The sequence below is a fragment of the Rhizomucor pusillus genome, assembly GCF_041956525.1.
Source record: "Rhizomucor pusillus strain CBS 183.67 unplaced genomic scaffold VTP01scaffold_2, whole genome shotgun sequence".
In the NCBI taxonomy this organism is placed as follows: domain Eukaryota; kingdom Fungi; phylum Mucoromycota; class Mucoromycetes; order Mucorales; family Lichtheimiaceae; genus Rhizomucor; species Rhizomucor pusillus.
The window spans coordinates 1,204,464-1,226,101 of record NW_027192144.1 but is presented as its reverse complement, the minus strand read 5'-3'; the positions used below and the strand labels follow the sequence as shown (position 1 = coordinate 1,226,101).

Genomic DNA, 21,638 nt, shown 5'->3' with positions numbered 1-21,638 from the left:
GATAATATACGGAGAGATAATGCACTGTTAAAAATATTGGTACCCTTTGAAAAGTGCGCAGTATAGCAAAAGCTAGTGGGGAAAGGCCCTCTTTCTGAAACGTACCCTATATCTGTCTGAGTGGACAGACGGAACGGATGCTCCGTAGAGTGGGGCTGGGAGGGCGCCTGCCTTTTTCTTCAATGTCCTCCTCTACCCTTTCACTGCCACTTACAGTGTGGCATAACTACAACAATCCGATAACAACATGTATACGATACCACTCATCTCAGGTGTATGCAGGGCAAAAGGACGGCACCATTTGGGTCTTCACATTGCGTAACGGAATGCTAAGAGTACGTCGTGTTGGCTTTGTAACGCGGAATCTGGTCCCATGACTGAGGCCCGTTCGTCTAGCATAAATTCCTCCTCGTTGGTCACCGAGCCCCCATTGCAGCCCTGGAAATACAAAAAGGCGAGCAAGTAAACACGCAGTCGTCAGGATGCGAAGATACCTTGATCAGCGCGGCAGAGGACGGGTAATGAAAATAGAAGGCAGCGCATAGAGGGGGCATCCCTGACTTGTTGGATATCTCGACAGCGAAATTGCACGTTGGAGCACTTTGGATGGCCGTTGCCTGGCTGTCAATGCAAATGGATTTTTTAGCGTCCCGAGGCACCTCAAAATCTTTCCGCAGGTGATGATGTTACCACCTTGAGGTTTCATGATTGGGTACTGACATGCAAACCAGTTCTCGGATAACAATGTGTTTTGCACGGGACAATCCAGCGAAATTTGTATCTTGAATACCAATACACTTGAGGTATAACCTGGCTCGTCTTTTTAAAGACTTCAATGTGAAGTAACATTGACCTTGCAGGTCATAAGAGTATGGGGTGGTCACGCCAATTGGGTGTCATGTACCAGTTTCTACGACGCCGGTATGTCTTGTATGTGTCAATTTCCCAGATGAGAACAATATTGAATGCCGATGGTAGTTTTCGACAGAGCACGCCTAATGACAATAACCATTGACGGTCGACTGGATGTTTGGGATTTTGAACCTTTTAAGCAAGCGATCTACAAGGACCGGGGCGTTGTGAACCAGCCGGATATCATCAAGCTGGAAAAAGCAGCCTACGATGCAGCTTTGGATATTACCGGACATCCGTCCATACCAAATCTGTGTATGGTTATCACTCGTTGCAATGTCATGGCAAGTGTCCTCATTCGTTGCAAATCCAGTAACTTTTTTAACCTTTTTTCTTCTTTATCACAGATATTCTCATTGCAAAATGCAAATTTCATTCCACACGTAACTATACCTGCTCAGAATGGAACCAGCTGGACTGGAGGCAACTTTTGCGGTCAAGACAAGTTTGTCATCTATGCACAGGCATGTTTTATGCAGGAGCAATCGAACGAAAGTACTTGGTTTTCTAAAATGACACGATATAAAGGATGGTAGCAGCCATGTATATAACCTGGTACCGCCGCGAGGTGTACGTCCAGGATCAATGGCCTTGGAGGAAAGACAAATATACTATAGGCAAGTAAATAAAAAACGGTTTCTAATCTTCATGTTTCTAATAGAGCGTTTAGCTCTACGTTGTTACAATGTTTTGTCCCTAAGAGTGCTGGTAAATGGTTGGCTTACATACCGCATGCAGACTACTTGTCTAAGTTCCTCAACCGTAGATGCTCTCTGTACCTGTCCATCTGCTTTCTTGCACACGGACCAAAGTCTACAAGATCCACAACCGCAGCTTGTAGTACTAAACATGAGCAGCTGGAGCGATCATTCTACATTTGCGTTGCATATAGTGCCTGATATAATGGCAGAGGAACAAGAAAAGATGTCGTCTTACAAGGGTATAAGCAGGTGGATTCGTATTTCATCATGTTTGTCACTAAAGCTATGTGTAGAAACTCGTTTTCAGGATATCTGGCCGCTTTCAGATCAAACTGACCCAGCTTTTGGATACATTACAAGCTCTGCTCCTGTGAGCAGTAATCATTTGGCAATAGGTTACAGCAAGTAAAATATACTGTCGGTTGTTTATCGTTTGCAGAGGTCTCAATATTATTCCTTCTTGTATCTAGATACTGGAACCATCTGTGTTGTTCCGTTTTCAGAGGCTCTGTTGCACTTGTCAAAACTCTGCGAACGTGTTGCTATGCGGTCAGATCTACGCGTGTTTGAATACGCACATAACGGGCCTGTTACTTGCATGGTGGTTCACGAATCACATCATCATCAATATCTGTTATCGGGCGGAAAGGATGGAGCCGTCAAAATTTGGAATCTAGAGCAAGTATCTCGTTCATATTCTATGTATCGTTCCAAAGCACTAACATTTAGCTCTCAGGGATGGAAAATATGTTGTATCGTTTACCGTACATGCTCTGCCTGTAGAGTCATTCATTGAACCTGCCGAGCAAAAGGATACAAAAATACGCGGATGTGTCGTCTCTATTGCGCAAGATAATTCATTAGCCTTGATCTCTGTAGATTCCATGAGCTGGTAAAATATCTCTGGTACGATAAATGAGCGGACATCGTAGTAATACCTTGTCTCTGTAGCTTATATATATTTCCAAGTCACCCTGCGCCTCTAAGTGTCATCCAATGGCGCACGGCGGAAGACTATGTCATATTGGGCTATCAAGATGAAACTGCATATGTGTGGCAGGTAAACTGGATACCAATGCGCTGCGCTTATTGCTGGGAGTACGGAAGTTAACGATGCGTTCTGTGCTTGTAGCTGACGCACGGCTATCTCGATCGGATCATACAGGGGAAAGCGACTGCGGATATTCTAGAAGATGAACGATGGCCCATCAATCGTCTGTCTGCAACTTCAAGTAACAAAACAACGAGCCAAAAGCAAAGTGTCAATATACGACCGCTTCTTTCAAACAATAGAGGTAAATGTTTTGTGCTATAAGCGAATCAGGGCGGATTGTAACGATTTCGATCACAGCGTTGCACAGCAGCTTCATTTTTGCGCATATATTCTCATTTAATGTTCGCCGTTTGGTTCATACGCTTTATGCAAAATTTGAAGCGTCTCGAGGGACTGCAGATTGGGCACCCACACCGCAACCATCCATCTCTGCGGTTTCGTACGATGCTGTCGTGCCTGATGTTACGCCTTTGCGGCCTGACAGTGACGATCCGCTCGATGTGCAACAGGATACTGACAAGCCAGACAACCACTCGCTTGAATATACAAAGAAACTGGAACTTTTTGCAGCCCTGATCGCCGTCTGTTTGTCTTGGAATGTTAGCGAGGCACTGGAATCTGTATGTGCTCGAGCACTTCTACTTCAAAAGAAAGAATCGTACAATAACGTCAGTCTCGGCGTCAAAGGGTAAGTATATTTGGCCCTTTTTGTGATCTTGATAAGCTGGCTTAGTGAACTATGTTACTGCCAGGACGAATGGATTCTTGTCTGTAATGGCGCCATACGAAGACGAAAAGGACGCGTGGAAAATATCTCAGGGGCTTTCGGCTTCGCGGCTGTTATCTTTAGCCTTATTATCTAAAGCAATCATTTACGTTGCAGGTAACGACTATACCTATCAGTGAAATGCCCTTTTTGATTGATATACCTTTTTTTAATCATAGGACAAGAGACCAAAAGCTCAGATCTCATTGCCGGCTATTCTATGGCGTTACCGGCCGTGGTGGGCAAAGACTATTGCTTCCCTTCACTTTCGGTTCTAAGCAAATACTGGCAGGATCCTTCCGGTAGAGGTCAACTTAAGTGTGATGAATGGGGGATTGTTGCTAAACGTAAATATAGCTCGATCACTGTTTTCCAGTGCTGTCACTGGCCTGTCGGATGAGCAAGTCCGTGCACAGATATCTTACTGGGAAAATTATTGCAAGTGCCGGGGAATTCACACAGCAGGTTCTACGTTTGCTAAGACATAAAATCATAGTGCCTGCATCGAACTTTACGGAAAGCCAAAGCCCGCAAATGATGGCTCGTGCAACTATCGTGCTAGGTATCATGGGTTGCGATCAACCACATACTCTGAACCCGAGGTATGGTTATGCAGCAGCTTGCAATGCAAATGCAGGAATTGATACCAACAAAAAATCCGGGCATAGTGTTCGAAAAAATGTCGCGTTGAGCTTGGCCCTCATGTTGTCGGATTCAGAGCTGGACGAAAAGGTGCCAGGGAACGAATATCTTGCTACATCGTCGACGTCGATAGCTCGTACCTTAGCTTCAATGGAACTCCTCAGTCAAGGCTTTACAACATGGGAGGCATACATTAACGCTGCAGAAATCCTTCGAACAATGTTCTTGTATGCGTCAGAACCTCAGCCTGTCCTAATAAGAGGAGCCAAGAACGCTATCTTTTTGATTGCAAAGTCGAATATCACTCTTGTTGTCGGTACACTTGCATACGACACTGCACATTCCAAAAATACTGAAGAGCGCATCCGGTGTCTAAAGCTACTTGGTTGGCTCGTGCGCAAAGTGCGTTGGTCTCAAAATATCACGTCTACTATTCTCCTGACGTTGGTTTGTAGGATCCAGTACTTTTATTCTCCAATGTCCACAGGATCGTCGAAGCTGTTGTCAAGACGCTTGACCCGAATATTCCTCATCTCCGAGATAATGTGTTATCTACAGCTACGAGTGTGCTCCACGACTTGGTGAAAATGTACGGTTTAAAGTTATAGATATATGATGTCTCTGACCAAAGCGCCCTTTTCTCCAGATATCCGTTCGTGGATTTTAGCAGCAGCGCTCAGAAACTTTGCGCGGGTACAATGGAAGGTGCGTCTGTTATTTACGATCTGCGCACTGCCACGCGATCTGTGGTTCTCGAGGTGAGGAGAAGAAAAGGATAGTAGTAAATGCCTCTCGTTTCAAAGTTACCAATTGCTATGTTATGATTAGGGTCACACCGGTGCTGTTGTAGCACTGGCGTTTTCACCAGATGCAAAGTTTGTTGCCACGTGCTCTCTGCAGGATCAAACAGTGCGCGTTTCATACTCCAATATGAGCCTCTTGGGCGTCTTGACAAGTAGTTTGTCTAGCGGATTACGCCACGAAACATCTAGCCAAAAACCTGGATCTCGAGAATCGTCTTTCAAGGCGTACAAGGTCTTTTCGTTTGCCTTACCAAGCGGTCGCAATGGTAAGTTAGCTTTAGTATACTCGCAGAGACCACGTGTGTTTTGACCTGACTCTTGATATCGACAAAGGCATTAGTGACCCTAGTCAGATAATCTGCAACGTACACTTTGAGTGGCCATCCCCTCGATGCGTTAGGTTGCATGTCCGGGATTGGGTCATGAGTTTCAACGTGTAAACATAATATATACACATATATGTATACGGGCACGGTTGTCTTTATTGTAAAAAAAAAAAGAAAAACAGTTATACATAGTGCAAAGTGGGGTATATCATTAGAAAGTAGCAAGAGTAAGAAAGAACCTGTTGTTGTATGTGTCAAGACTGCGCGAATGTAAAAGCATGTACTTGTTGACTTTCTGTTGTCCCAATATCGTCAAAAATGCAATCTTCTTCTGGCTCTAAATCTTGCAAAGAGCCTCCTTGTGAGGTGTATATCCATTCGAAGCATGCCGTTAAACTTTTAAGACCCAAGAGATAACCATAATCTGGTCCTCTGTGTCGTGGAGGAAAGGTAAATTCGTGTCGATACAGTTGTACTTCTTCCCTTGTTACACACCGTGCGAAATCAATAATGCGTACATCAATTTTTCTATTACTATCGGGGTCGCCATCATAAATCATGAGCAGAGAGGATGCGTAAAAACGGTAATCTTCCAGAGATCGAATAATACGAGCCAGTCGTCGAAGTTTGCGGATAATAACAGGTATATGCTGTATCTGGCAGCCTTGGCCGTTGTCAAGATATTCAGCCAAAGTTGCTCTAAATGATATGGGGTCCAGTTTACGTCCGTAATATTTGTCTTGAAATAGAAAGCGGTTCATGTTTGTCTTGTACACCTAAAAAAAAGACGCATATCAGCTTGAGTGGACAACAACAGCCAGTGTCGACATCTACAATTTTTGCCTCATCAACTTTACCTGCATACCACAGACACGAACTCCCAATGCTTTGCTCGTAGACTTTTCACACTTTATTGTTTGACTCTTCATTTTCTCAGACGTCGCATAAACACCATACTGTCGCGTTCCCATCTTCAAATCCAACACACAAGGGTACTTTACGCCATCCGTAAGATCCTCGATCAAAATGTATTGTTTCATTAGCGGTTCCACCTTGCCCGCTTCAGAGTGTAACCGCACTTTTTGCATATCTCGATTATAGACCTGTAGCGACCATGGATTATTCGCAGTTTCTCGGCTTGTCCATCCAGATGGTGTATAGTTCGAGCTGTTTGGTACAATCTGCGGCTGCGGTGGTGGAACGGTCTTGAGCGGTTTTACTAGTAAATCCGTGTCGCTCTTGACTGCTGGTAGACTCTTTTTCACAGGTTTCCGCTGCTGAGCAATATCATCCATATGAAAGATATCGTCGTCATCATCATCGTCTTTTAAAGCAACAGCATCGCCTGGATGCGATAAATCATCCGTTGCCTTCAATTCGTCTTCTTCTTCTTCCATCGGCCAACCTCTCTCTGCCTCGTCAAGTACGATGCTAGGCAGTCGCGATGATCGGAACACGGGGGTCTGCGGCGCTGACGTTGTGTCATGAATTACAGATGGTTTGCGTGGTTGTACAGATACATGGTCGACAGATGGAGTAAACGGTTGTTCGGTGAAAGAAGGTGGCGACTCGGCAAGGGTATGTTGATTGGTGGTAATGTAGGTACTTGAAGGCGCTGAGTGCCCACCTTCGTTAATAGATGGTTGTGACAATTGACGTTTTCGGTCAAACGCAGACGCTGTTCTCTGCAGATCAGAAAGACTTTGCGCAAGCGGGATAGACGATGACGATTCATTGTAGGATGTTGATGTTTCTGGTGAATATGCCGGCCGACGATGGCCACGCCGTCGCTGCTGCTGCCAATCATGCACCTGTTTCAGTCGTTCTCGAAGTGCGTCTGGAGAAAAGACTTCCCGCAAGACAAGCTCGTGGAAACGCTGTGCTCGATCCAAGGGCGTATCAGGTCTGCAAGCCGAGGCTGACGAGTATCGACGTTTCGAGTTGCTCTCGTTGCACGCTCGCCAATCGCGAAGAAGTTGCTTGTTCTTTTCAAACACAACTTCCGGCAGACGCGGTTGCTGATCTTCTCCACTCTGAGAAGACGAGCACGAACTGCTGTACGTGACATTCAGAACTCCCAGATACTGGGGAGTAAACGGCAGTAGCTCCGGATAATGCCGTTCAAGGTGCTCGTAGAACTCTTGCTCTTTCTTTGACACAGGCTTGCAAATGGCGCGTTTGGAAAAACGGAAAAAGGAGGCATGACCACCAACTTGATTGTGAAACGGTAAAAGAGGCAAGGCTGCCGTAATCTTAGACGGATCAAAGTAATTCTGTTGATCGCCGTTGCTCGCTGCTTGCTGGTCAGTGGTGATTACAGTATCCTTTCCGTTATCAGCTGGAATCTTGACAAGGCCTCCTTCGTTCATCGGCTCGGAAGGAGTAAGTAGCGGGAAAAGAGAGTGAATGGGTGGGGATCGAAACGAATATTCGTTCAGACATTTCTGCAAGTTGTTTGATTTTTCCTGCTGAAATTTGAGCCAATCGACAAAGAGCATGTTCCTCGGATATCTCCACGTGCATTGTGCGAAAAGGCTCAAAGGCTTAGGTACCAGATGGATTTATCCTATCACCATAGCAGCGTTTCAGGTTGTTTCGGTGCATGCTACGCACTGGCTCCTTTTGTCACAGAATAGATACCGTGATTACTTACGATTTCGATGGAAATATCAGTATAAGTTTACCATATAATTCAATGACTCTGCAAACCAAGTCGTTTCAATGGAAACCGACCAAAGGAAAGGAGAAATTATTACAAGCATCAAAACAATTAAATCCACAAATTGACATCTCCAAGGAAATAACAGTAACTTATATGATTAATAACCTGCTCTACTTCCACCACACCGTTCGGCTGATGAGTATATCTGCATTTGCTCAATTGAATGAAATGAAGATACATATACTCAGACAGTTTGATCCGTGTCAGATCAAACATAGCACAGAAGATACAGCGTATATTAATAACTACAATCCAGAATTTAGTATTTATCAGTTCTATGATGCAATTGCCAGGTTTCTTTATACTATTGAAGCCGAATCGGCCTTCCCGACGCGTACCATGGCGTCCAGCCAGGTATGCTAGCCAAAATGCTGCTTCTAAGTGCCCAATAAGAATTATCGGTATCAGGCTTTTAACATGGTAACAAATCAAAAAATGACCAATGCCTGCCGAGAGCTGCTTCAAACGCAGCTGCAAGTTAGCAAACTGCCGAAAGTAAGATGTTCTTGTGCCCTCTTCCGACCCATATAGACAGAACCAGGCAAAAAGGAAATGAATTCCGAGACAGGAACAGTTCATACAGGGCAGAACCAAGAAAGCAACTGGATCATCCCTTGTTCTTTGCACCCTCATTAAAAATTAGAACTTTTACCTGAAGTCGACAACTACTTGTTCAAGTTTTACATAAACCTTTCCTTGATAGGCGTAGTAGAGAAAAGTGCAAATTCAAGACAATAGGAATAAATATTTGCAGCATTGAAGGGAAAGAAAATATTAAAACTAGAGAATAAAAGGAGATAGAAGGAATGCGCAGGATCTTCAAGTCCTTTTTATTATTATTTTATATGAAGTCTATTCAGCGATGGACAACTGGGTCCATCGGTTCGAAGAAAACTAAATTGGAAACAAAACAAAAGGAAACAGAGGGAAGCTACAGGTTAACGCGAAACAAGGTCGTTGGCCTTAGCGGTGCGAAGTGAGGCGACAATCGCTTCGGCGGCGACGGCCTGCGGAGAAATGCAGTAATGTTAAAAATATAACGGCACTGGGCTTTCCATATCGACGTGATTATGAAAGCAACGATGTGAGGCCATGTAAGATTGAAAGAAGACGAGACCTTGTAGCGAATGATGCGAACTGTAAAATGCTGGGCCTACGGCTCTCTATCCATTTGTTAGATACAATTAGGCTGAGAATTAGAGCAGCGACCTTCAAGGAGATCATTGTCAGCAGTAATCTGGACACTTCAGCATAACATCCGAAGGTAGCAGGCACACGAATTCGAGCCTTCTCGTAATGCATTTGGACATTATCAAAGTATCGACCTCCGGAGATCCGTATCTCTATCCCGACGCATTGCACGCTAAGAGCTTCCAGGTGCTTAACCAGGCTCTGGTCTGGAAGCTTCTCTCTCGAAGTCTGCTCAACTTGGCAGTGTCCGTTGTCAGTTCTTGGTAGCCGTTCCTTCCGGCTTGTCTTCAGCATGGCATATTTCGATATGGCCATGCCTGTATCTGATGATGGCGTTGACGTTGATTTTCGCTTGATCAGCTGGGAGCTGGCCTCGTTCTCACAGTTCCTCTGTAACACGCGAACGGCATTCGGATCTATACAATTGTTAGTGTATTTTTAACGCTAAATCACGTACTTTCACCGATGTACCACTCTATGTCATAGTTATCATCCATATATAAAAAAGAAAAAAGAAAAAGGAATACAGTCCAGAGAATGTTTGAGTAGAGGTTAATCCTAAACCAATCCTCGTTATGGAGAGCGTCGAGTTGCCGTGACTCCCATAGCCGGACCCTGACATAATCACGTAACCCAGTCTGTCTCAAAAGCATATATTACCGTACTTACATCTGATTGAGGGCCGACCGTATGTAGTCGATAGTATGGCGCGGATCTTCCTCGAGGGCAAACAGATCCCTTCTGATATGCTATTCGCCCCTTCTGTATCTAAAAGGTTACCTTAAAGCTTTCACGAAAATGGCATCAATCACTTCGCGAAAATTGTCTTCAGGCTGCTTTATCCATCACCGGCGAGCTCTCCGAGACACCACCGTTTCCAAAGTGACTCAAGTACTCGAAACTTCTTGATATACGATTTGATGATTTTCCTGTCTGTCGACTACCTCAAATTGATGTAGAAGGTTTCCTATGAGGGCGGTCGTGCTCCAATTTTGGACAAAGGTGGAAAGGTAATATGAGGCAATGTGCTCTCGAAGAAGCGCTCCTATTCGGTATCTGATTAGATGGATTGTGGTCTACGGATATAGCACATACGTAATTATCTGAGTAGTGGCATGTTTAAAGAAAGAGCAATAAGAGAATTGGACGCATGCTTGCCGTGCTTCGAAGAATAATAAACTTCATACAAAGGAAAAGAGTGCGTAGAAGGGTCCGGATCGCAAAAACACTCGGGCCGACCGGCCCGGAGATGACAAGGAAGAAAAAAATGAAAAAAATACCATGAAGGTGATAATCCGCTGAACTAGATGCTCGGAGCGTGGATTGAACACGCGACCTTTAGATCTTCAGTCTAACGCTCTCCCAACTGAGCTATCCAAGCCTCCCTGTTCCATCTAAGTTTTTATGTAATTATACAAAGTATTATATGTGGTCACGTGCCCTGGCTGTAAAATGCTCAATATCCTATATTTTTGACAAAAAAAGATAATAAATATTATTATATAATTAAGGGCAACATCTGCGGAAATAAATACTACGATTCTATATAGGAAGACCTTCTCAGAAGCTTTCAAACTAGCTTGCAAACGATACTAGTTTCAAAAATAAAAGTATAAAAATGGCAAGACCATCGGTAAAACAAAACTCCGACAGGGAGCCCGGCAGCAAAACCCACAACTGACCACAAAACATCGCGTAAAAGTGTCTGCTGCAAGCGTTCCTTTTTTTTTTTTTTTTTTCTTTACAATGATAGTTTAAATCATTTTTTGTATTCAAACAATAACCGTTGAGAAAACCAGAAAATTGTTGCAAAATATATATAGCTGCTCTCATTTTCTTGCCTGTCGTTAAAAAAATCAGTTTAATAGGTAAAAAAAAAGCCGTAGCATCGAGACCGGTATACACATGATAAAGGAGAGGGAAGTACAAGGAAGTAATTTACAGACACTTTACACCCGACCGGGACCTGCCAGTTGACGGGTGTATGTATAAATAATAGGGGGAGGAGGAGGAGAAGGAGAAGGGAATTTATAGTAGATATTAACTTTTTATGCGCAAAGATCCGCAGGTTTGCCCCTTGAGTAGCAATTGGCAGGGTCTGGGTTGCAGTAGATATGCGCTGGTATTTCTAAATCATCAAGATCGGCTCTTGCTCTTTCGGTCCAGTCGATTCGATCCGATGGTTTGAAAGCATACTTGCCGAGATTTGCCCAATAATACGCCTTGAGGAAACGAATTTCCTGGATAAAGTGCATTTCAAACACTCCGTGCCTCAGAACCTACCAAAAGGAATCAGCGATGCGACGCAAAAAAAGGATAATAAATCCTCTCTCACCAAGTAGCCTTCGACTGTGCGCCCTGTACTTATATAAGGCAACGCTCTTGCCAAGTACAAGCACGGCTGGGTGAATTCCCAAAACTTGACTTGTTGAAAGGCGTGGTTGATCCGGGCGACACCGAGGTTGAAACGATCGTAGCTCTTAGCATCGTCTGCAGAAACAAGATCGACCTGTTCGTCTTCAATTAAATGGTACAGACCCATCGTAGCAAAGATTAATCCAAAGATTGGGAAGATGTTTGCTAGTTGTACAATGTTAGGAATGGTAAATTTTACAAATACGTCCAAATCCACTTACGTGTTACTGTCAACGCAGGCAGAATATTGACTAGATGACGCAGATGTCTTCTGGCACTTTCGTGGCTTGACATCCTTGAATAGTAGCAGACAAGTGTGCCGTGGATTGCAATCTTATTGTAATCCGCTGTATCTTTGACATGCGCTTCCAGAAGGGCAACATATGGTTCACAGTCGCGTAAACGATCCATCACTAGACCGTTGCCAATATTGTATACACCAAGCCAGATCTCTGCTTCGTAATCTCCGTTGCTGTGGGCTGTATCTGCCATTTGCTTGAGTAAAACAAGGTCGTCGGGAGAGCTATCCAGCGTGCCTTCAAATATGCGCATCGTTATAACTAGACCAACGGATCGATAAAAGGCTTGACAGTCAGTGATTACTCCAAGTGTCTTGACAGCTTGGATTGATTGATATAAGAGTTCCCGTGCATGATTGAATTTGCCTGCTGCAAAGGAGAGGAAAGCGCATATAGTAAGTGTACCTGGGTCGTTTTTCTCTTCCATGTGCCGCAGAGCCTTGGTAATGTAGAATATACTGTGCTCTTTTTGATCGTTCAGCCAACATAGGAGCGAATTGCGTGCCAAGAATAAGGTGTAAACGGGCCCTTCTTCTTTTAATCGTTCGCATGCATTCAGTCCCACCAAGCATGTGTACACAAACGAGCGTCCTTTGCCGGTGTAAAAGTAGATGTTGGAAAGTTGCACCATGATTTCAACGACCCGCTTCCAGACATCTTTCTTTTGAACATTGTAGTTGCGCAGAGTGCCCCATTTCCGGTGCTGATACTGGATAGCACGGTCTTTCCAGAATTTGTATAAAAATTCCAAGTCGCTGCGAGGCCACGGCTCGCCAAGCTCTTCAAGCGCCATCTTCAGATATCGCTCTCCCTCGTTAAGCTTAGTGCGCATCGTGTAGCACATGCCTAGACGACGATAGATGTCACTGTGATATTTGCGACCGAGTTGCTCAGATATTTCTGGATTGGTATCGAGAATCTTGACTATTTGCTGAAGATTAGCGGTAGCTTCCGGAAGTAAATATGTCTGAATGTTGAGATCCGCGAGCTTCTCCAGATAGTAAAGCTGCTTGCCGATTTGATCTGTCTGCATATAATGACGGGTCACTTTACCCAAAAGCTCCGTGTAGTTCTCGTCCAGCTGCCTCTCGTAATACTTGGCAAGTAGCTGATGGAGCAATATGCGAGTCTCATAAGAGACCATATCGGATATGCTCTTTGGAATTGTAATGTGTGAGAATGCATAGACAATAGTACCCTCGTCTTGAGTATTGACATTTTCAACGGGTGTTAGAAAGTGGTAAACGTCGTATTTCTTTAGGCGTTCGACGATCCGTTCAGGATCAGGATTTTTAAAGATGACATTGCTTGGGCTGATAACTGCACCGACTTCATCGATCGTGAAATACTGATCTAAGCAGCTTGCAACCTATTTTTTTGTTTCAGACAGGTCATGGCATAGTAAAGTTGCATGAAATTAACACGCTTACTGTCAAGAATTCCTGGAAATTGGTATCAAGACGGTCGTATTGCATTTTAATGATTCGCTTGTAATCAAAGTTCCCAAGCAAATCTTTGAAATCGAAGCGACTGCCACTTGGAACAAGTTCTCCATCAACCACAGTGACGTGGTTAAAGTCCTTGAGCACAATGGCAACATTTCTGTAGACAGAAAAAAATATAATCAATCAATATCATGCGCAGAGCATGTAAGGTATCATGTTATCAACTTACTTGACGTAAAGCGGATTTCCGCCAGTGCGTTCCTTGTATAATATTTAGTAATATTCTTCACAGCGTGGACTCATTTAAAGCTCGTTACCTGGATAACTCGCACAATTTCAGGACTCACTCGGTTGACAGCTGTCTGCAATGTCTGCAGAATAATTTCCCCAATTTCATCTGCTCCCAAACCATTCAGAGTAATTTCTTGGTGCGAGCCCGATGAACAAAACTCTTTGAGAAAGGTCACATTGTAATCACGGATAGGCCGTGTCGCCATGATAAGCATGACGCGTTGACATTGTTCGTGTACTTGTTGTAAAACTCGAATCGAAGCTTGATCGGCCCCTACAAGGAACTAGTCGTTAGGACATAAAATATATCTACCATCTGGCAGGTAGGAATACTTGCATTGAACATCATCGCATATAAAGACCAGCCGTACATGCTCGGAAGTGTAGCGGATGATACGAGTAATAACACCCGTGAGCAGTATATCCCGTGCTCGGCCATCCAAACGGACTGTATACTTGTTCTCGTGCACATCAGTGAGAGACGGAAAAGCTGCTTTGAAAATCGGCAGCAGTTCAATGTCTTCTCCACATTTTTGCAAACTCTTCACAATGAGTTCCGTTATCTCATTATTAGTATCAATATTGTGGGAACCCGAATGGGAAGATGGTGCCACTGAAGAGTACGAGGCAAGTCGTCGAACCCAATCGCGTCTACTGGTCGCAGATAACGATGACCCTGTGGATGTCCTGTCGCCGGCGGAAGGACTGCGTGGTCGAGCAAGATAATTTCCAGAAGAGCTGCTGCCTTGGAGATACGATGTTGCTTTCTTGGGATTTGGGGGTATATCATCAGAGTCGAGAAGCTCAAAGATAGATAAAAGGAGGTTTCGCATGAGATAATACTTTGTACTTTTTTCCACTATTAGAGCAATTAGAAAAAAAAAAACCCCCTGCGGTGAATTTTTTTAAAAAACAAGACGCTGGTTTACCTTCAGCTGACGAGGACCAGCTAGATGGAATGCCTAGAATTAGTAAAACGAAGACATGGTTTTTGCTACAATGTAACATACCAAGTCTGAACATCGTGCTCCGTTATACTCTTATTTAGAGCATGACAGAAGAAGCTCTTTCCGACACCAGACGGGCCAGCAATGATCAAAACATGGTGATTCTGTGCCTCCATCCAGTCGTCTATTAAACGCGTTGCAGTATCCATCTCATGCTTGTAACCTATGAAATCTGTGCTTTTTTCGATTTTTTGATGTTGCGATATTCGCTTTGCTTTGCCACCTTGTCCAAATTTTTCAATGCTGTAGATTTGTATGGGCTTCACTTTCCCCTTGACAAAGTTCTCGCCAAGATCGTCAAAATCACACAGACCACCTATCTGCTGCTTGGTTGCTGCATCGCAGACGACGTTGCCTTGAGCAAACGGAAATTTCAGCATGCGCACAGCAAGCACAATTGCATCTCCGGATATGCTAGGATCGCGACGATATGGATTGCCCTGAGGAAGCACGGCGTTGAAAACGATGCCTGTTGACAAGGCAATTGCGAAATCATCCATATGCATCTGTCGATAAGCGTCTCGTAATTCGATGGCTGCCTTTGCAGCAAAAACTGCCTCTCGTTCATGCGATAGCGGTGGTAGTCCAAAGACTGCGAGCAACGTAGCACCTAGTAGATTGATGTGAACTTTTGATGATTCTGAATTGCACATACTGCTATACTCACCCTTATCATCGACCGCAAACTGCTGTAACATGCCCTCATATTTGACGAGCAGCTGCATTGCTTGCGTAGTCGCTTTCTGGGCAATATTCAGTCCTTCCGATATGGCAGGATTGAGTTTCCCCAGGCTTACAAACATGATCGTAACATCTCGAAACTGTGCAGGAAAATTGAAATCTGGACTATGTTGCAGTCTGTAGAGCGCACTTCGGTTGACATATTTGAAATAGTTGGGATTTGGATCGTGTGATAATTCCATGACAGACGCGTTGCGGATGCGAGGAACAAGTGGCTCAATATTAAGGTTGGATGCTTGCTTTTTCAACTCTGGTTTGCTGGCTAAATATGTCGTATGTGGTAAAGCAGCGCTTCCTTTGCCTTGTTGGTGAGGATGTCTCAAACTGCCACTCGGTTTCTTTGCATGTCCATCCTGGTCTCTGCCTTTGACGATGTAAAAGCTTTTGCGTTTCTCGTAAACGAGATCCAACGTCTGGTTGCGTATTAAACTATAGACTTCGGGGGTGATGCCGAGTTCGCCAGCCTTGGCAACGGACAAAGCATCCTCCAGCGACTCGACTGCCGGACCACATATTGCATACTCCAGTCGTCCAGTATATTCCGCAAAGTAACTATTAAGCGCATCTACTTCATCTGCACTCATGGCTGACAAGCGATTGCTCTTTCTTTTGTTGCTGTTGGTAACGAGTGATGTGGCTGGAAACTGAGCGCCGCCTCGTGATCGTCGATCCGGTTCCATCTCGCCGATAACAATGTTGGTTATGTCACCGCATGATAGTGCTATGTGAAGCTCGAGCTCGATGACTGTAGCATTCGATTTCGAGGAATCGCTTGAGACGCTTGCTCGTCTCGCGTCCATTCTTTCCTTGGTTTTCCTTTTGCGAGTAAATGGCAAGCAGTTCCAATTATCAAAAGCCATCGAAAATTCGGCATGAGACTCTGGAGATATGCCATCAGGAGTGAGTTCCGCCTGGACACTCGATGCCGTCGATGGTCGTCGTTCATCGCTGGAATGGCCGTCGAAAAGGAAAAACTTTTTGCTTTTGCCTCCTTGGATCTGCTGTCGATCTATGTCACCAGTCGATGTTCTGTGTTTTGTACGCTCTTCGGCTGTTAGATATACTGGGTAGTGTGACAGTCGAGCGAGTAACTGTAATCCACATTCGACGGCCCGCCTAACTAGTATACTCTTTTGTCGCTTTGAAGTAGACTTTTGGTGCTCTTCTGGATCCGAGACACCGTCACTTGATCCTTGTGTTTCTTCCAATAGAGGCTGGAAGCTGACGAGCACGGCATCGCCAAGGAACTAAGAGGGTGGTAGTGGGTCAGCTGATCGGAAGATAACAATGCACTGGGCGCCTACCTTAACTACATCTCCTCCGTAAAATTCGACGATTTGAATGCACTTTAGAAAAGGAAAAATTATGTGGCAGCTAGGTCAGATCCATGCAAATAACTGTACATGTCTGCAGGCTTACTTCACCCATATATGCTCCGATTTCTAATGCAATTGCCTCGGCACCAGATTCCCCCTTTTCGGTTGCAAGCGTCGTCAACTAACGGTAAAAAATAATGCGTCAATAACTCTGTGTTGTATGTGTGTGATGTTTCCATAGGCTTGTAATCATATACCCTACTGAAGCCTATCAAACGTAGTCATACTCTCATTAGGCATTGAAATAATAAAGGTATATAATATATTGATAGCCTTACCAACCACGTCTACCATGAGGACGACACCGAATTGTGTGTGGCTGTAAGGAAGTTCAAGATGGTCCTGCAGCGCATGCAACAATCGCACATACTGGAGACGAAAGTTAGAGAAAGAGTGAGGAGCGAAAAAGAGTAGGCTGCATCAACTTGCTTTAGGTATATACGGGGCAATGTTGAACATTGCAGAGTATGCTGCAACGATTCAGTTGAAAGGACAATGTAGATCTCTTCGCTTCGTCTCAAAACGCCGTTGCTATCCAGAATAAAAAAAAAATGGTCCGTAAACGTTTCGTCTATCAATTGACAATTTTGTTATGCGCTTTCAGCAAATTGATGACGGCATGCGGATTCGCTTATCAATGAAAGAGAGAAAATGCGGGGAGTGTCGCGCTCAGCTCAATTGTAACAGCATCGGGATTGAAAACATGTGTGCAAGGACTTTTTTATCCCTCCACCTACTGCCAAACAAAAGGGGTTGGAGCATCCTCTCAACATGAGTAGAACGCACGGACCATCTTGCTTTTTCCTATTTTTTTTTTAATGGCTTCAAGATGACGATATAGACTTTAGCTGTGTCCAGTACTTTGGAGGATTGCCCGCGAGGGACCGATGAATATCCGAAAGTCCACCTGCTATCAACCCAAAAGCTGCACCGAGCGCCAGCGAAGAACGAAAACTTGCTCGGGATAATTTTGCTAAAGAAACCTCTTGTTAGCAACAAGAACATGTTTTCTCACAGGATGCATTTACTCAGTGCAGCAAAGATGGCGCCTGATCCAACTCCAGAGGCTACCGAGTTGAATAAATCCGCTTCTCCTCGTACGTCGTCCAGTCCAGCTTCGAGAGCACCGTACACGAAACAAAGACCACCGGTTCGCAACGCATACCGTGCACCTCGTTTAATACCGCCCAGTGCGACCCTGTAGTTTTTGGTCTTATGATAGAAATACCATCCTTGCACCGTGGTTGGCAACTTGTGTGCGTTCTCTGCGAGATACTGCAGACCTGACTGACGACCACCGAGATATGCTCCCAGTGCAAATCCCCAAAAGCTGCCGAGTCCTGTCATTGCAACCAATCGTGGCCCAGTGTTGAGGCCAACCCGGCCGCCACTGATCGCTTCCGTTTCATAATCGTTTTCGGCGTCCTGTAGCGAGGGAGGAACAGTGCTGTACGTCAGTCCGTTTGGAATCGGTAGCGGCTGAGGAGTGAGCAAATCGGCTGCTTTGGGTATAGGTGGCGCCGGCCTTCCGCCATTGCTGTCGTCGAGGGACATGTCTGAGCAAAAAGGCGCTGTTTTTCGCTGCTCAACGTAGGCAAATCCACCCAGCACCAGCATCTTTGAAACTTTTTACTTTAAAAGGGATGACAACTAATAGCTAGTTGACCCTTGATAAAAGCTACATAGTATATCCATTTTATTTTGTCAACAATTACAGATTATTCTCTGACGACCTAACAGCAGCGATAAATTTTGAAGCATTCCTGCAAGAGCAATGCCCAGTCCCAGTGGTCAAATTATTGCCAAGTTACGACAGGGTAGCAGCAGATGGACGTTTTTGGGCCTTTGAGTTACGAGTAGTGTGGGCATAATCAGTATTGTCAGCCAGGAAATGGCCTTAAAAAGGTCGTCACGAGCCCAATTGTTCGCTTGATTTCTTTTTCTCTTTACAACTACTTGAGCCTTTTCCCCTTATGGCGCTGGGAAAAATACAACCCTCAGAATACTACGATCAGGTGCGAGAGATCTCTGACTGTGGGCTTTGCAAATAGCTAATGACAGCACTGCCAGAGCAACGGCGGCGCCATTCCGGTTTTCCGACCGAGCATGGAAGAGTTTAAAGATTTTAAGGCTTTCATGGAGGCGATCGATGAATACGGAAAGCGATCGGGTATTGTTAAGGTGATTCCTCCAAAAGAATGGTGCGTCAACGTGAGGAGGTGTGGGGAGACAAGCCGGCCAACTCTAACTGGGATAACTGGGATTTATTGTATATCCGGATGCAGGAAAGATAATTTACCGGATATCGGCGAAGCGCTCAAGCATGTACGAGTTCGCAATCCTATTGTAAGTGAATGCTACTGTCCTGTTATCTGATAACCACGTGGAAGTTGTGACACCAGAAAATAAGATTCAGCATATAATGGGCAGCAAAGGAATCTACACACAGACAAATGTCGAGAAGCGGCGGCCGTACACAGTTGAACAATGGCACAACCTTTGTCAACAGGTGGAGCACCGACCACCCCAAATCAAGACCGAGGCTGCTCGGCCTGCTCCTGTCACACCATCCAGCCGAAAGCGGTTCAAGACCGATCACTCAGGTAAATGTCGCACAGACTTCAGGGCCAAAGGGAACTTTATGCAAACTTTGTTGTATAGGTCCAACAATGCAACCACCATCGGCGAATGTAAGTCCCTCGCTGCTGTCAACTTTGATGTTAGAATCGAACACCAACTTTATACATGACAGACGCGCTCCAAATCCGAGGCTGTTTCCCCTGGCAAGAAAAAGCGAGAAATCACTATGGAGGAGCTGGCATTAGCCCACTCGGACAGACCTGCTCCCCTATCCTTTGATCCGCATTGTCCAGACAAGGAGAAATACACAGTGCAATATTGCAAAGAACTTGAGCGGATTTATTGGCGGAACTTGACATTTACGCAACCAATGTATGGAGCAGACATGGCAGGAAGTAAGTGTTGCTTCTATCGTGATTCGGCTACCCAAATTTAATGGTTTATTCATTTTGCAGCACTATTTGACAAGTCTGTGCGTTCATGGAATGTCAACAGTCTAGACAATATCTTGAACCAGATAGGTATCCCGTTGCCGGGAGTGAACGAACCCTATCTGTATTTTGGCATGTGGAAAGCAACCTTTGCATGGCATGTTGAGGTAAACCGGTATATTTTTAGAGAAACTCAAGAATATGCGTTGACATAAAAAATTATGCAGGACATGGACCTTTACTCCATCAATTACCTGCATTTTGGAGCGCCAAAGCAGTGGTATGCAATCCCGACCATGCACAGCAAAAAGTTCGAGGGTGTTATGCAAAGTAACTATACTTCAAAAAAAAAAAACCAAAGATGCACGCACGATGCAGGACTTGATACTCACAAAGTTGCTTAGATGTTTTTTATCAGCAGTATAAGGAATGTCACGAGTTCCTGCGGCACAAAACATTCATTGTATCGCCCAAGGTCCTTACAGATCACTCTGTACCGGTACATCGATGTGTCCAGCATGAAGGAGAATTTATCATCACCTTCCCATTCGGTTACCACGCAGGCTACAATCTTGGTTTTAACTGTGCAGAGAGCGTTAACTTTGCTTTGGATTCTTGGTTGGAAATCGGCAAACGTGCAAAAGCCTGTAACTGTATCAGCGACAGTGTCGTGATCGATATTTCAATATTCGACCAGAATAAACCTACCTCGGTGCATGCCGAATCTGAGGCCACACAACAACACCAGCAGGAAGCAGCAGCAGCAGCAGCGACCTCCACATCAAAGAGTAAATCTCGGAAACGCAACAGGCACAACTTTGAAAAAACAGGTGCAAAAGACAAGGTACATAATGTAAATACGCCACAAAGTTCTCTGACTAACTGATGTGGTATATTTTAGCAATGTATACTATGTCCTGATGAACGTGAGGCCGAATTGGAGTCGTCGCAGGGATATTGGGCACATCGTATATGCGCTGAAATGATCCCTGAAGTATTCATTGAAAAACAAGGCTCAAAGGATATTGTGCAGGGAGTGAACATGATCCCAAAGGCGCGTTGGAACCTGGTAATTCCTCTTACTTTCGCCTTAAGTCTGAAATTTCTTTATTACTGAAATCGGATTGAACTGGAATTTTATTGTAGCTATGCATGTATTGCAAAGAACGAGATCGAGGCGCTTGCATACAATGCACCAAAGGCAGATGCTACCGGGCATATCATGCTACGTGCACTGAACGACGGGATGGCACCGTGACAAAGACAGAAGCAGATGGTAAAGTTGTGTACGAGACATTTTGCAACGTGCATGATCCGGTAAGTTTCGGCGCATTTTCGATTGGCGGCAAATGTCCCAGCTCACACGCTCGCGCTCGTTTTCATTACAGAAAAGTCGAGCGTTGAGAGAACAAGAGAAAATTCAAGAACGGGCGCGAATAGCTAGCGAGATGAGCCCTGGACGTCGCGTATCTGTCCGATATCCTGACGGCGGTGAATATAAAGGTGAATACATACAGGGCGGTTATAAACATTCTGGAAATCTGATCTGGCATTACATTTACAGGTGCTATCGTAAACTGTGAACCTGAGAGGCAGTCATCCAGGATACAGTTTGATGATGGTGTTTCTAGGAAGATCCATTGGCGAAATATCAAATTCATTGATCAGTAGTCCATAGTACTAGCCATTCCTTCCTGTTTATGCTGTAAATGTACTTTCATTCATGAAATATTTCATTGTCAATAACCGGAACAATATATGAATCCTCGAAGGATAAACTTTCATCTTTGTGTTAAACTTTCTTTGATTGCAGTCCATTACAGATTGAAAATGTTTGCTAATAACAATAACGGCTCTTATCCTCATTCAGAAATCTTTGATTTAAAAAGGTTATGTCTATCCCTCATTCCGTTTACTCTTCATCGGTAGGCCGCAC

The 21,638-nt window shown here is 44.5% G+C and overlaps 6 protein-coding genes and 1 non-coding gene across 7 annotated transcripts; 2 read left to right on the top strand and 5 right to left on the bottom strand.

The window, feature by feature from the left end:
- Positions 1-182: 182 nt before the first annotated feature.
- Positions 183-5,318, top strand: VTP01DRAFT_4591 (uncharacterized protein; the record flags this gene model as incomplete). Its single annotated transcript, XM_069383289.1, has 25 exons — positions 183-335; positions 397-518; positions 581-677; positions 732-803; positions 861-921; positions 979-1,196; positions 1,260-1,376; positions 1,441-1,529; positions 1,583-1,620; positions 1,679-1,852; positions 1,907-2,014; positions 2,084-2,291; positions 2,350-2,505; positions 2,565-2,673; positions 2,746-2,908; positions 2,965-3,355; positions 3,420-3,550; positions 3,613-3,735; positions 3,791-3,871; positions 3,930-4,035; positions 4,102-4,477; positions 4,531-4,664; positions 4,722-4,833; positions 4,904-5,144; positions 5,212-5,318. The coding sequence occupies 25 exons, from the start codon at positions 183-185 to the stop codon at positions 5,316-5,318; spliced, it is 3,687 nt and encodes a 1,228-aa protein (XP_069244005.1).
- Positions 5,319-5,458: 140 nt separating this feature from the next.
- VTP01DRAFT_4590 (uncharacterized protein) lies at positions 5,459-7,702 on the bottom strand (the record flags this gene model as incomplete). Its single annotated transcript, XM_069383288.1, has 2 exons — positions 5,459-5,980; positions 6,062-7,702. 2 exons carry the CDS (start codon positions 7,700-7,702, stop codon positions 5,459-5,461), a joined length of 2,163 nt encoding a protein of 720 aa, XP_069244004.1.
- Positions 7,703-8,864: 1,162 nt separating this feature from the next.
- Positions 8,865-9,614, bottom strand: VTP01DRAFT_4589 (uncharacterized protein; the record flags this gene model as incomplete). The annotated part of the gene is made up of 4 exons (XM_069383286.1): positions 8,865-8,933; positions 9,008-9,079; positions 9,136-9,533; positions 9,581-9,614. The coding sequence occupies 4 exons, from the start codon at positions 9,612-9,614 to the stop codon at positions 8,865-8,867; spliced, it is 573 nt and encodes a 190-aa protein (XP_069244003.1).
- An 811-nt stretch (positions 9,615-10,425) lies between these two features.
- VTP01DRAFT_t11 lies at positions 10,426-10,498 on the bottom strand. Its single transcript has one exon. It is a non-coding gene; the product is annotated as a tRNA-Phe (tRNA).
- Positions 10,499-11,165: 667 nt separating this feature from the next.
- Positions 11,166-17,150, bottom strand: VTP01DRAFT_4588 (uncharacterized protein; the record flags this gene model as incomplete). The annotated part of the gene is made up of 15 exons (XM_069383285.1): positions 11,166-11,396; positions 11,453-11,697; positions 11,754-13,200; positions 13,262-13,433; positions 13,506-13,537; positions 13,594-13,841; positions 13,905-14,426; positions 14,497-14,516; positions 14,578-15,184; positions 15,242-16,562; positions 16,620-16,661; positions 16,735-16,812; positions 16,889-16,899; positions 16,970-17,060; positions 17,121-17,150. 15 exons carry the CDS (start codon positions 17,148-17,150, stop codon positions 11,166-11,168), a joined length of 5,097 nt encoding a protein of 1,698 aa, XP_069244002.1.
- Positions 17,151-17,515: 365 nt separating this feature from the next.
- On the bottom strand, positions 17,516-18,308 carry VTP01DRAFT_4587 (uncharacterized protein; the record flags this gene model as incomplete). Its single annotated transcript, XM_069383284.1, has 2 exons — positions 17,516-17,664; positions 17,720-18,308. 2 exons carry the CDS (start codon positions 18,306-18,308, stop codon positions 17,516-17,518), a joined length of 738 nt encoding a protein of 245 aa, XP_069244001.1.
- A 356-nt stretch (positions 18,309-18,664) lies between these two features.
- Positions 18,665-21,373, top strand: VTP01DRAFT_4586 (uncharacterized protein; the record flags this gene model as incomplete). The annotated part of the gene is made up of 13 exons (XM_069383283.1): positions 18,665-18,706; positions 18,762-18,892; positions 18,977-19,037; positions 19,102-19,294; positions 19,353-19,381; positions 19,444-19,666; positions 19,727-19,869; positions 19,930-20,032; positions 20,107-20,546; positions 20,604-20,771; positions 20,849-21,019; positions 21,091-21,205; positions 21,267-21,373. The coding sequence occupies 13 exons, from the start codon at positions 18,665-18,667 to the stop codon at positions 21,371-21,373; spliced, it is 1,926 nt and encodes a 641-aa protein (XP_069244000.1).
- Between the last annotated feature and the right edge of the window lie 265 nt (positions 21,374-21,638).